This window comes from Vigna unguiculata, chromosome 11 (assembly GCF_037176805.1).
Source record: "Vigna unguiculata cultivar grain cowpea cultivar isolate G323 ecotype 2 chromosome 11, ASM3717680v1, whole genome shotgun sequence".
Classification (NCBI taxonomy): domain Eukaryota; kingdom Viridiplantae; phylum Streptophyta; class Magnoliopsida; order Fabales; family Fabaceae; genus Vigna; species Vigna unguiculata.
The window spans coordinates 39,858,360-39,872,877 of NC_140802.1; the positions used below are offsets into that span (position 1 = coordinate 39,858,360).

The 14,518-nt window shown below is 32.0% G+C and overlaps 3 protein-coding genes across 3 annotated transcripts; all 3 read left to right on the forward strand.

The window, feature by feature from the left end:
• The first annotated feature begins 978 nt into the window (after nucleotides 1-978).
• Nucleotides 979-3,585, forward strand: LOC114194957 (uncharacterized). The gene has a single exon (XM_085668441.1). It carries the CDS (start codon nucleotides 979-981, stop codon nucleotides 3,583-3,585), a length of 2,607 nt encoding a protein of 868 aa, XP_085524567.1.
• A 3,859-nt stretch (nucleotides 3,586-7,444) lies between these two features.
• On the forward strand, nucleotides 7,445-8,411 carry LOC146881898 (uncharacterized). The gene is made up of 4 exons (XM_085668423.1): nucleotides 7,445-7,645; nucleotides 7,712-7,804; nucleotides 7,887-7,988; nucleotides 8,071-8,411. The coding sequence occupies exons 1-4, from the start codon at nucleotides 7,574-7,576 to the stop codon at nucleotides 8,362-8,364; spliced, it is 561 nt and encodes a 186-aa protein (XP_085524549.1). The 5' UTR covers nucleotides 7,445-7,573; the 3' UTR covers nucleotides 8,365-8,411.
• Nucleotides 8,412-12,159: 3,748 nt separating this feature from the next.
• Nucleotides 12,160-13,671, forward strand: LOC114168907 (uncharacterized). Its single transcript, XM_028053880.2, has 2 exons — nucleotides 12,160-12,925; nucleotides 13,425-13,671. The coding sequence occupies exons 1-2, from the start codon at nucleotides 12,214-12,216 to the stop codon at nucleotides 13,529-13,531; spliced, it is 819 nt and encodes a 272-aa protein (XP_027909681.2). The 5' UTR covers nucleotides 12,160-12,213; the 3' UTR covers nucleotides 13,532-13,671.
• The last annotated feature ends 847 nt before the right edge of the window (nucleotides 13,672-14,518 follow it).

A 14,518-nucleotide genomic window follows, 5' to 3' on the forward strand; every position in this document is an offset into this window, starting at 1 on the left:
CCATGTCTCTCTCTACCAACCCCACAAAATGAAGTGGGGAGTGGAAGGAAAATTACAAGATAATTTTGGAGGTAGCAGCATATTCAAAAATTACAATTCAAACGGATGACAGATAGGAACTTGCCCAGCTTAGGGAACATACCCCACAATGCTGAAATAGATAACATTGTACTCTGATTAAGGTTTTCCTGCTTTAGTTTAAGCCCTTCCAGTTATATATATATATATATATATATATATATATATATATATATATATATATATATATAGTCACACAATGTTTCACATTAATTTTGGTGAAAACGTGAAAACTTAGTAATTTGTTTTATAAGCTAAAGTTACAACTTTTGGAGAAATAAGAGCTAGAAAGTTTAGTTCTAGTCTTTCTATAATTTATATTTGTTTTCAATCTTTGAATTTTAAAGTGTATTATTTTTTGTCTTTTTAGCATTTAGACATCGTTTTATAGAAAAGCAAGGTGAGTGTATTCCTTCCTTGCACCACTTCCTCCTTCCACTAAGTAAAAGTATTGGCTAAGACTTTAGTAAATAACTTAAAAACACACGCATATATGTAATATAATACATATATGTAATATAATAATATTATATGATATATGATATAATATAATATGTATTATTATATAATAATACATATTATATTAAAGTTTAACCACGTCTAACAAATTTATTTCTGTAGTTAGTGTTAACTAATTGCTCTTATATTTTTGTATATGTATATCTTATAAATATAACTTGACACTTCCTTGTTTTGATTATATTACTATATTTTATGTATTTATGTAATTATTTATATTTTAATATTTAATTTAAAATAGAGGGCATTTTCTTCTCTTCATCTCTACTTCATCTCTCAATTTCAGCAAACGTGGTCCTCTCAATCATAGCTTCCAATTTCTCTGCTTTTCTCTTCTCCAATCGGTCAATCACAACTCCAAGTACTTTCGTTTTCATCTCAATGGACAAATCTTGGATAGAGATGCCTAGAAATACACCTCAATATATGGAAGGATTGAAGACATTTTTGGACTTTTCATTTGCTAATAGTAGTGTGAGGGGGGAGATAGTATGTCCATGTCCGAAATGCAACTTTAACAAGTGGCAATGTCGTGAAATAGTGTATGAACACTTGATTATCAAACCTTTTCCAAAAGGATATACAGTGTGGCTTCTACATGGGGAGAGAAAAGGAGCAAATGTGACGGATGAAATACATGTAATGCCAAGAGAAAATGATGAAGTAATTCCCGCTAATAATCCAATGTGTGACATGATTAATGATGCATTTGGGTATCATGAATACAACGATGACATGGTGGATGATAGGGAAACGGGTGCAGAGTCAAGCCATAATATGAATGATGATCTTGGAGACTTTTTTCAGTTGATGCAAGAAGGTCAAGAGAGTTTATATGAAGGGTGTGATAAATATTCTAAACTTTCTTTCTTGATCAAGTTGTATCACATCAAATGTATGTGCAGAATAACTAACAAGGGAATGTCCATGATACTAGAGTTGTTAGCCGATGCTTTTGGACATGCTAAAATACCAAGCTCATTCTATGAGGCGAAGAAAATTATTAACAAGCTTGGTCTTCATTACACAAAAATTGATGCTTGTCCAAATGATTGCATGTTGTACTTTGGAGAAGACGCAAATATGGACTTTTGCAAGAAATGTAAAACATCTAGATGGAAGGCAAAAAAGAAAGGTACAAGTGACAGTGGTACAAGTAATAAAAGAAAAAAGATTCCTGCAAAGGTTTTAAGGTATTTTCCTCTGAAGCCACGCTTACAAAGGATGTTTATGTCTTCTAAAATAGCTGAGCATATGCGATGGCATGCATCAAAAAGTACAAATGAAGACATCTTAAGGCATCCAAGAGATTCTAAGGCATGGAAGACATTTGACCTTAAACATCCTCAATTTGCCTCAGACCCTCGAAATATGAGACTTGGTTTGGCTACTGATGGGTTTAATCCATATGGCAATCTAAGCACCAGTTATAGTATTTGGCCAGTTGTACTCATACCGTACAACCTTCCTCCTTGGATGTGTTTGAAACAAAGTTCCTTTATTCTCTCTATGATCATTCCAGGAAAGCGAGCTCCAGGAAATGATATTGATGTATATTTACAACCACTAATAGAAGAGTTGAAAGAGTTATGGAGCACGGGCATAAAAACTTTTGACTCATATGGTAATGAAGTGTTTGATATGCATGCAGCCGTATTGTGGACTATTAGTGATTTTCCAGGTCTTGGAACTCTATCTGGATGGAACACGCATACTGGGTTGGCATGTCCTAGATGTAATTTTGACACAACTCCTAAGAAGCTTCTTAAAGGTGGTAAATTTTGTTTCATGAGTCATCGTCGTTGGTTAGATGGGAGGCATAGATTTAGACTAGCTCGCATGGGATTTGATGGAACTATAGAAAATAGAAATCCACCTATGGTAGTGTCAGGATATGATGTCTTACAACAAGTTGAAAATGTCAATGTTGAATTTGGGAAAGAACCAGTACTTGAAGAACGAGCCAAAAGACAACGGGGAGTTAATCATGCCAAGTTAGACACTCAACAATGGCGAAAAAAGAGTATATTTTTTGAACTTCCTTATTGGGTAGACAACTTATTACATCACAATTTGGATGTTATGCATATTGAGAAAAATGTATGTGATAATGTGGTGTTTACCTTGTTGAATGATAGTTCAAACAAATGTAAAGACAATCTAAAAGCACGAAAGGATTTACAACTTTGGGGTATTAGACCTGATCTTTGGCCTGATGAGAATGGTAGATATCTCCCTGCTATATATACATTGACAAATGCAAATAAAGATATCTTTCTCAAAACTTTGAAGAACATGACTGTTCCAGATGGTTACTCTAGTAACATTAGTAGATGCATTGATGCCAAACAACGTAAGCTTGGTGGATTAAAAAGTCATGACTCACATGTTTTGATGGAGCAACTTTTACCTTTGGCAATGAGAAATACACTTCCTAAAGAAGTATGCTCTATCTTGGTTGATCTGTGTATGTTTTTTAGGCAATTGTGCAATAAAGTTTTAAGAATGGATGAACTTGACCAACTACAAAGTAGAGTTGTCCTCACATTGTGCTACATGGAGATGTTATTTCCTCCTTCTTTCTTTACAGTCATGATTCATTTAATTGTGCATTTGGTAGAAGATGCCAAGCTTGGAGGACCCGTCCAATATCGATGGATGTATCCCATTGAGAGGTATTTAGGAAAGTTAAAGTCCTATGTTCGTAATAAGGCACAAGCAGAAGGGTCAATAGCTGAAGGATACATGGCTGAAGAGGCTTTAACTTTTTGTTCTAGATATGTAGATGGAATTGAGACTGTATTTAATCGACTGCGTCGTGTTAATGATGAACCTCATATTGTTCCATCTAATATAAGTACATTATTCCCACAAGTTGGAAAACCAGCCAGTTCTTTTGCTTATTTCACTCTATCAGCAAAGGAAAAGTTGCAAGCACATCGTCATGTGCTAACTAACTGCACCATAGTTGACCCGTTTCTGCAGTAAGTATTTATGCATTTTTGTATAATTAGTTTTTCCTTCAACATTACATTATATATTTTATATCTTTGACATAGGGAATTTAGAGACACTTTACGAAGACAACTAAGAAGCCGCACACGATCATCCTCTATGATAGACAAGAGGGTTCATAGGGAATTTGTAGAATGGTTTTCACGTCGTGTATGTATATGTTCTCCAATAATCTTTAACTTATATATATTATTAAAATATTAAGCATGTTTCTTAATATTAAGTATTTTGTTTTATTTTGTTTTAGATAAGGAATGAATCAATTGGTACCCATTCAATTGATTTAAAATTCTTAGCTATGGGTCCGATTGATTGTGCAAAGCGATACAGTGCCTATAATGTGAATGGGTTCAAATTTCGTACATTGGAGCGTGACCTTTGGCTTAAAACACAAAATAATGGAGTGTTTGGTACATTTGGGACAAGGAGTTATGCAAGTAGCATTGACAATTAAATGCGGTTTGGAGCTGTGCCATATTACGGTCGATTGGTAGACATAATTGAGATAAATTACCATGGACATTTCTCAGTTGTTTTATTCAAATGTATGTGGGCTAATACAACTTCTTCTAGAGGGATTATGACTGATGACTTTGGATTTACATTAGTAAGTTTTTCACGTTTGATCCACACTGGTGATAATGATGATGATGAGCCATACATTCACGCATCAGAAGCTCAAATGGTGTATTATGTAGAAGATGAGTTGGATAAAAATTGGTGCATACCTGTACATTTAAAGCCTAGAGACATGTACGACATGGGTGAAGAAGATGTTGACGATTTTCATGAATCTGAACCATTTGAGCAACAAAACTTAGAATTATTATATCCAGATGAGGATGGAAATATACAACTAGCAAGGTAATTGTCACATAACACTCTTTGAATTTTAGTTTTTGTGTAATTGATTTTCTGATTTTAGGATTCTTATTTCTGCACTTGTTTTGATTCAATTCTCTATTCCATAATCCAATGCTATTTTTCTGCATATTTTATGTTTCTATGGATTCAGTACAATTTTGCATCATGACTTTGTATTCAGCTTGAAGATTATCAAGCTTGGCTTGATGCAGCCTTAGTTTCTCATGTTCTTGTTGAAGAGCATCTTCAACCATAGCTTTATCAACACATAAATCATAAACCTCAAGTATAGTAAGTCATCCTCTTGTGTCTATCACAGATACAAGATATCTGGTCTCTTAAGTGTGCAACCTCTCTTAAGTGTATTCCAATTCTTGAACTAGCTTTAATATATCAGAAAATGCAAAATGTGATTCCCCTAGTTTAGAATCTAATACTGTACATTGGCCATGCGCTTCAGTTCTGCCCAAAGATCTGTTACCACATCCTCAGCTTCATTCAACTGTGCTTCAAGCTCTTCAATTTTTCTTTGCTGTTGCAATGATGCTTTCTCTGCTTCAGCTGTCTGTTAACAAAGAAAGCATTAGTTTATGGAAATTCATTAGTTTGTGACTTTCAAAGGAGAAACAAGAAAATCCAACCGAGATTATTAGATTATAAATAATGACATTCATAACTAACAATAAAAAGTCATAGGTGTCTTAAACACAACATATAAGTAACTACCAACAAAAGGAAGTGTCAATCATCATCTTCTAAATTCAATTCTTCTTTAACATTTTCACTATTATTATTATTATTATTATTATTATTATTATTATTATTATTATTATTATTATTCTTACAAGGTAGATTAATAAAATAAAAAAAGGTGAAGTATACCACTGTTAGCATTAGCATAGGAAATGCATGAGGTGGGACGCAAAATCCCATAGGAAAGGGGAAGAACACTAAACAGGGGATAAGAGGTTAATATTGAATGAAGTCAAAGATAAACACATAATTTATCTTCTGGGTTGTTAGTCTTTTATGGAGGTGTTCATCAGAAAATAGCTTCTGGGTTGTTTGAGCCTTTCATATTTAATGAAAGTCTAAAGTTGCTATATTTAAAAGACTTACATCCAATTCTCCTCCAAGAAAACCTAGAAGGATTAATATAAGAACAAAATATACATGCTCTCCCAAGAAAAACACTACCCACCAACAACACCAAAGTGTCAAAAAAATTATTCGGCATAAACTGTTTGTGGAGAACAAAGTAAACATTTGTTACTTACATGAAAGCAAAGTCAAAAGATCCTTCATTTGCAGGCTGCACCCAAACATTCAAATATGTTTTTAGATAAAACAGTAAACATTCACATAGTCTTAGAATCTTAAAATTTGGTTTACCTATTACACTTTATATTAAAATCAATTAATAGTTAGAGCTATTTCACCATACTTATGTAATTATGTAATGAGATGAATTCTTTGGTCAATACTATGTTTTATTAACTGTCAAAGGTGGCGGCTTATAAAACCATCCACTCAGAAAAAAACTGTCAAATATTATATTATATATTATCAATGTGTTATGAGCTTTGACTTTACATAATACTTGATACTAACATATGTGTTTCTCTTATTTTTTAAAGACCACCTGAAGATGAAGAAAACATCAATCAAGAGTAATAGTTCGGATGTACACACCACCCATAAGTCCTCTTCTACATGGGGACAAGTAGTTGATCACAAGTCTTCTTCATGTCATCATCCGTCTAATCCAGGTAGTATGTTGAATTTAAAATTGAGCTTTATTAAATCTTCAAGAGTTTTATTGGTTGTCAGGAGTCTTCAAGAATAAATTTGCAACCTCAAATAAGTCTAAGTCAGATACACAAGTGCATATATCATTTCCTGCACCTAAGTTTACTAATTCTAGACATCTTCAACGTCCATCTACACCAGGTTAGATATCTCAACTCTCTTACTAATTTGTTTTCCATCTATATTCAACAAATTTATTCATTTTTCAAAACTAAACAGGTTCTTCATTTCCATTTCCCCATCCACCTTCAACTGCACCTCAAAGAAGTAGTGAACATGCTCCCCCTCCACCTCCACTTGCACCCCAAGCAAGTACTGAACAAGATCCCCCTCCATCTGCACCTACACCTCAACCAAGTAATGAAAAGGATCCCCCTCCACCTGCACCTGCACCTCAACCAATTAATGAACATGATCCCCTTCTATCTGCACCTGCACCTCAGCCAAGTAATTTACGTTTCACATATTTATGCACACTTGTTTTTTTTTTTCATTCAACTAATTTACTTCCAGGAACCTTGAAAGTGAGGATATCTTCAACTAGTACATCATATGTATATTCTGAAAGTGAAGAGGAAGAAAGTGAGGAGTCTGAGTTGCAAGAAGATCAACATAGGCTTGTAGCACGAAAAAGAGCATGGTTTGTTGATGTTATTGGTATGCAACTACTTAAATTATGTGCTAGAATACAGTTTTAAATTATGTTATTGGATTTTGATGTATCAAATACCAAAAACTTGTAATCAAATTCTGTCTACACTGAAATCTTATTTTTAATCATGCAGATTTTTAGTTAAATCTACATTATTTAATTTGTTTTTCAAACTTTATAGATGATCAAGGAAAGATAAATACAAAATAGCTACGAGCCAATGATGTATGGAATTTACCTATAAATGAAAGGATTGTTGTGCAATGGAATAATGAGGGTCAACCAATTGGAGATAGTGGAGCATTATTGAATAGGTTTTTAGGTAGTGTTTCAAGAAACTCCAATGCTTTTCCTATTAGTTATTCTAGTTGGAGGAAGATTCCTAAAGATTATAAAGAAGATATACTTAAAAACGCTATTCAAGTAAGGAATGTAAAAGTTGAATTTATAATTTAATTATACCATGATTGTTGTTAATTTTAATTGTTTCATGTTTTGAAGGTTAAGTTTGATGTCCATTCTGATGTTCATGTAAACTATGTTCTCAAATCACTTAACACAAAGTGGAGAGACCATCGACAAGAATTGTGGCAACAAAGGAATGATGGTACACGTACTAGAGATGAATTGATCACAATGGCTCCAAAAGGAATAGATAGAGACCAATGGGCTTCTTTTATTGACTATCGTCTAAATTCAAAAACAAAGGTATAATTGAAACTTTTTTTCATCAACCTTATTTATTATTATTAATTTTTATACTTTGATGATTAGGACCATGCCCTCAAAAATAAAAACAATAGGGCAAAGCAAACCATTGCTCACACATGTGGATCTAAGAGCCTTGCAAGGAAAAGAGATGAAATGGTGATAATATTACATATCTTCAAATTAAATTTATGTTTTAATTTTTTGAATTGTGTCATAATTTTTTTTTTCAACTCTATAGGAAAAAGAGTGTGGCCAAAAGGTTAGTAGAGGAGAGGTATGGATAGCCACCCACAAGCATGCTAATGGAACATTTGTTAGTGATGAAGCAAGGGAAATTGGTGTAAGTTTGATTCTAATAAACTCTATAATTATCATCCACAATTGACGTTATTTTAATTAGTTTCTTCTCGTGTTTTGTATAGGAAAAAATTCAATCATATGAATCAAAATTATCAACATCCCAATCAAAAGATGTATCTAGCACCGATTCCTTAGCTTTTGCTTTCGGAAGTCAAGAACATTGTGGACGTGTTAGGGGTTTAGGTTTGGGACCTTGTCCATCTAAAGTGTTTGGCTTCAATGCACATTCATATAGTGGGGCGTCTTCGAGTTGTCCTTCTTATACACAGTTACAAAATCAGGTTAATAATTTCTTATTTTCAATTATTGCTTTTTTTAGTTTATCTCTTCTGTATAATGGTATTTTATTGCCATGAATATAGTCTTTTTTGTTGTTATATTGGGAATACAGAACCCCACTTTTAAGCTGCACAGTAGCATCCCACATGGTTACCAAAAACGTGGTGAAAGGCATGCTTTCTATTGCTGTTAAATCACCTTAAATTGCTATTGCTGTCATTGTTGTTATTGTTATCATTATTAAGACATCATTATCCTCATTTGGGTGTATGTATCACATTGTGAATGTGAAAAGTGGTTATTGAGTGCACCTATCATTGTTAGTTCTCTCTCCCTTGTGCCTTTTATTGATATACATAAGCCTCTTCTTAATAAGCCTCTTCTTAAATTGGGAATACTGGTTCATATGGGTATAGGTTGTACAGTATGGTATGGTTTCACACCAGGCGATGGTATTAATATACCTACGGAAGGATTGACACTCCTATTTAGTCCAATAGAAAATTATGAATCCTTCTTGACTAACCCGGATGTTCATGTTCAACCGGGCTTGTCGGTGTTAGCTTAGGACTAGCAGTTGCCATCTTATTTACCCTTGGTATTAATCTAAGTTGTGGAGAAACAATACCACTGTATTTATTGCGAAATGATATTATTCAAATAAATAATGGATTTTTAGTCTGCATGAATAAACTATAATTTATCATTATTTCACTAAGTAAAAGTTTTTCCCATAACCATTATTATTATTTTTATATATAGAGATATTATGAAACCAGTGCAGATATAGCTAAATGAGACAATTCAACACGTTCTTAATCTCACTTACTTCTATTCACAAGGGATTTTGCATGAATCATAAACTTTTTTTTAAAATTTTGTAAGTTTGCATTTGGAACATTGCTTCAATCGAATTATTTCTTTTACAGTAACATGTACCAACATTTCTTTCTTTTCTGCACCATTCATGTCACACAACAACACTACTCAGTTCTTTCTTGAAGGAGATTGTGGAAGCTTCCATTTCATGCAAACGATGCCTAATTATTATAATCCTAGAATATATTTATTTACAAGACAGTATTCTACAGACCATAATTTACAATTACAACTATCTAAGGATATAGGTTATGTACATGATTCTATGAAATCTGAGAATTTTATACCTAGTCTGACTCTTTATCAATTGTCTAGCATTCAACATCAAATTGAAAATGGTTCTTACAAGGTAGGACCGCTAGAGTATATTGATTGTTTAGAAGAAGATATGAATCAACTTTTAGATTCTACATTACCTGATTATCCGGATATCCATATACATGTATCAGAAAAACCTGATGAACATCTAGTGATAATAAAACCTGATGAACATTATTGATGATTTTGAGTTTGATTTAAGTTTGTATTATTGTTAGGCATGCTGTAAAATGCAGATAGTTTGATTAATTTGATTAGTTATGTTCTCAAACAGGTTTCTTCATTAACATCGCAAGTCAATGAAATGAAGGCAATGATGACTTTTTTTGTACAAAACTATCAAGGAGAATTGCCTCATGATTTTCCTGTGTTTCATTCATCATCGGTAATATTTAAATTTTAAGTATATTAATATATATTTTATACTGTGAAGAATGTTACCAATTATTATTATTTTTAATGTTAGGTATCTGATCAGGGGAGTGTTCCCAATGGAGAAACAAATGACTCAGATCAAGATTGATACAGAAGAATCTTATTAGACTTTCATTTTATTTGACTTTATAACAAGTATAACAAAGATATTGTAATATTTCACTAGTTTGAATGTTTAAACTTTATTATTTACTTTGAACTTATAAACTACGTTCCTTACTTTTATGAATGCTATATCTAGTTATAAACAAATATCTAAATGTTAGAATTTTTTCATATCATATATTTTATGAATTATATGCACTCAAAAAGTACAATAAATAAAATTAAGGGAATTTGAAAAGTAAAAACATTAATAAATAATGAATTGCATTGTAGGGGTAAAAAATGAACTTTCAGTACTATTATACGGTATAAAGGATTTAAAACTACATACAAGAAATAGGTACTAGAGTTACAAAACCACATTGAATACCAAGGGTTCTAAAATTGACGGTAATTACTAGGGGTTTAAAAACCTCAGAAAATACCAGGGATTACTAGGGGTTTTAAAACTGCCGATAATTACCAGGGGTTTTAAAACCGCCGGTAATTACCAGGGGTTTTAAAACTGTCGATAATTACCCGGGGTTTTAAAACCGCCGGTAATTACCAGGGGTTTTCAAACCGCCGGTAATTACCAGGGGTTTTAAAACCGCCGGTAATTACCAGGGATTTGAAACCGCCGGTAAATACCAGAGGTTTCAAAACCGCCGGTAAGTGCTGTTTTACCAGGGGTTAGTGAAAACCGCCGGTAATTCGTTAACGACGCTGGTTTTTCTAGGGGAAAAACAAACCGCCGGAAACTCCTTTAACGGGGGTTAAAACCCCCGAAAATGCCATAAATAACCTCTAGTAAAAATTATTTTTGTTGTAGTGATTATATTATATTATATTATATTATATTACATGTATATGTGTAAATATATATATATATATATATATATATATATATAAAAGTATATTTTATTTATATGTATATATACTATATTATATTATATTATATTATATTATATTATATTTTATGTGTAAATATATTATTTATTTATATATATTTTTTAGATTATTTAATAAATTATAAATAGTTTAGTAATTTAAGCGGGGACGGGTATTTGGGCGGGTATATATATATCCCCATCCCCATCCCCATCCCCAGTTGAAAATTTCGGGTATTACCCATACCCATACCCATACCCAGTCAAAGCGGAGATTCCCCGTCAAAACGGGGACGGGTTCGGGTGATACCCACGGGCACGGGTTTATTTGTCATCTCTACATGCATGGCCCGCCTGAATTGTCATTCCTAATCTCCCCAATGAATCATCCTCGAAAGACTCATCAGTGATTTCAAAGTCTTCCTGAAAGAAAGTTTAGGATGTGTGCGTATATGCATGTTTATCTAATAAGTAAAAAAACCTATACATTATTATAAATACAAATGCTTTAAAAAATATAGAAACTTACCAATTACCATATATAGAAATTATTACAATTAAAAATAAACATGGTGACAAAGAAGTATTAGAAAACTTTGAAACAATATTATTTTTTCCTTAGAGATCAAACTTGAGCAAATGAAACGTTTATATTGTATAGTTTTTCTAATTTACTTGGGACTAATATCCAAAAAATATTTGGTTCAATAATTTGTTCAAAAAACACTTCTAAGTATGATAGAAAGATTATAGAAGTTTAATTTGTGAGATTGTATATTTTTTTTCTTAAATCAAAATTCAAACAATATATGGTTAAACATTATCAAAGGGTTTACACATAAAAAAAAAAAGCAACAACAAAACTAGTGATCTCAAACGAAGATACCAATTGGTTAGATTTTAAAAGTTTGAAGAATAAAACAAAGTAACATTTAATCAGATATAAAGATAACTTAAGATTATTACCATCTAAAGTCATATAAAAATAACAGAATTTGTTGAATAATAAAATTTGGGTTAATAAGTAGGAAAAACATAAAAAAAAAGTTAAGAATTAAAGTAGTAAATTGACAAGAAAAGAAAAAAAGGTTATTAAATTTGAAGCCTAAGATTCCCTCTCAAAGCAACGTGACCTTTTTCTAGTGACTAAGGAAAGGAAAAGAAGGAAAAAGAAAAGTCACTAAGCATCCATGGGGCCAACATAGAAAGAGATTTGAGAAAAGTGTTTTCCAGAGTTATTAACACCATGCTTTCTCATCATCACCAATACAAATATTAAAATAACTTAGTGAACATTCTTTGCATCGATTCAGAAAAGGGATGAACATGAAGCCATTTTTGAAGCCACAAATTCTTCATTCTTTACTCTTATTCAATATCATATTATTAGGTTCTTCTGTTTCTTCTATACCCCAGCAAAATTATGCAAACTACTGTGAAAACACCACAAAACAAACACCTTTCTTGAATCCAAATTCTTCTATATTAAACAGCATCGTTTTGTGCATATCTCAGAATCTGTATTTCAGAACATCCCTTGGTCTTTTTCATGTCTCATCACTAGACAACAATGGTAGATTCCTAACCATCACTCACTCTTCTTGTTCTTCTCTGCAATATGTTTCTCCCATGGCTGTCACAGCTGGTTTCCCTTCTCCTCCTGAGCCTAACTCACTTCTTCTCTTCAATTGCTCAAGCAGAAGAACACACCCCATTTTACCAACCATGCAAAATTGTGGAAACTTATACACATGTGGAGGTGCTGAAGAGAAAAACAACTACCATCATCCATGTTTAGTTGTTGAAGATCTCAGAAAATTTGACAGGGATTTTCACCCTCGGCATCTGAACTGCTCTCATTTCAGCTGGGTGCATAGAAGAACATCACATGGTGGACATGATCATGGATTTAAGGTTGGAACAAGAATATCTGTTGACATTCCTCGTGTTCCTGAAATTTGTCAGGGGTGTGAAAAGCCTAATGGAACCTGTGGTGCTGGTTTGAATTGTTTATGTCACCCTAAAGAGTGCAGTAAGTAATTAACTTCATCATTTGACATGTATATACATATTTTTGTTCAACAAAACTTACAAGCGCTATTGATGTTTTTATAAGATGTTTTCTAGTTAGGCTTAAAGTTTCACGTCGACTAGAGATAAAATCAATTTACATTATATAATTGGATGCAATTCTCACTTTACAAGTCAATTTTGTAAAATTGAGTTAGGCTTAAAACTCACTTCTAACTTGGTATCAGAATCCTAATTTCTAGTCCCATGCAAGTCTTACACTCGGAATGCATATATTTCAACGTGAGTAGGTGTATTGAAAGTTTTACATCAACTAGAGATAAAACAAATTTACATTATATAAATTAAGAAAAAATTCTAGGTTTGATTGAAGGAAATACTGAAAGAATATTTTATAAAACTGTGTCTATGTTTTGGCTATTTTTTTTGTTTTGCTTTTGTTTGAGTTATGAGGTAACTGTTTGATGACTCTGACTCAGTGACTAACGAAAATTTTGCAGAAGACAAGGTGATCTCCAAGGCTGTGATAAAATCTACTGGTAGTGTTTTTTTCTGTGTGCTTTCTTTCATTGGTTCAGTTATTGTTGCCTTAATCATTTGTGTCTAAGAAAGTTTAGCTAAGGGTTGGTTTGTTAGTTAAGAGTACTTGGTTGTTGTACACTTGTCATTTGCTATTAAAATCTAATATAATATGCATAATCTTTGAACATGTTATGTTAATTTTAACTAACATGTATTGAACATGAACCTTGTATATTTTATCTCAAGGATTTTCTAACTAAGCTTAGATTGAAAGTTTGTCAGAAATGGAAAATGAAATTATCAGTAATAATGAAATAATAGATTTAACAAATAATAAATTCTGATAAAACAAACATTTATAAAAGTTATTAAGAAATAAATTTTAAATTTAATTAATATTATTTTTTCTATATGAAATTTGCAAATAGTAACCAGAAAAAGATTGTTAGAACTAAAATTGCCTATAAGGAGTAAAAATACGGTCCAAGATAAAATCTGCAACAAAACTTTCAGGGGTTTATAGGAAATATAATTTTTTATTTTATTTTACTGTCCTGTAAAGAAAACTGAAGCATAAACATTGAATAACGGCATGATAAAAAAGTGTTTTCTTCGACTCTAAGAGATCTATTAAAATACCTTTACCTTTTTTTATTGTTAGGATACAGAACTTTGAAACAAGACTTTGAAACAATTTCAAAAAATTAAAATATATTAAATTAAAAAAAAAAAACTCAATACTCTCAAACTTAATCTTCACATATGAAACAAAATTAATTAGTCAGAATTAATCGGTTGAAACTACCAAACTTAAATACTAAAACAAATTTTGAAGTCATGGTTGGTTATGAGTTTTTATCGAGTTTATCAATAAATTTATGAGTCTTCAATAATACTTTAATGTCTCATTTCTACACAGTTAATTTTAGACAGATAATTGAATTACAAACATTTGATATTAAATTAAAAACCACACAAGCCGGAAACAATGATTACAAAAAATGAGGAGATAAAAAATAAAGCACAATTTTAGCACCATCATTTCATGAAACAAAACATGACTGAATTCGGT

Excerpts from the sequence above, each read along its gene's own strand:
- LOC146881898 (XM_085668423.1), top strand. The coding sequence starts at position 7,574 with ATGGCTCCAAAAGGAATAGATAGAGACCAATGGGCTTCTTTTATTGAC. Across the intron at positions 7,646-7,711 it reads GTCTAAATTCAAAAACAAAG|GACCATGCCCTCAAAAATAA; the intron begins GTATAATTGAAA and ends TTTGATGATTAG. Across the intron at positions 7,805-7,886 it reads CAAGGAAAAGAGATGAAATG|GAAAAAGAGTGTGGCCAAAA; the intron begins GTGATAATATTA and ends TCAACTCTATAG.
- LOC114194957 (XM_085668441.1), top strand. The coding sequence starts at position 979 with ATGGACAAATCTTGGATAGAGATGCCTAGAAATACACCTCAATATATG.
- LOC114168907 (XM_028053880.2), top strand. The coding sequence starts at position 12,214 with ATGAACATGAAGCCATTTTTGAAGCCACAAATTCTTCATTCTTTACTC. Across the intron at positions 12,926-13,424 it reads ATGTCACCCTAAAGAGTGCA|AAGACAAGGTGATCTCCAAG; the intron begins GTAAGTAATTAA and ends AAAATTTTGCAG.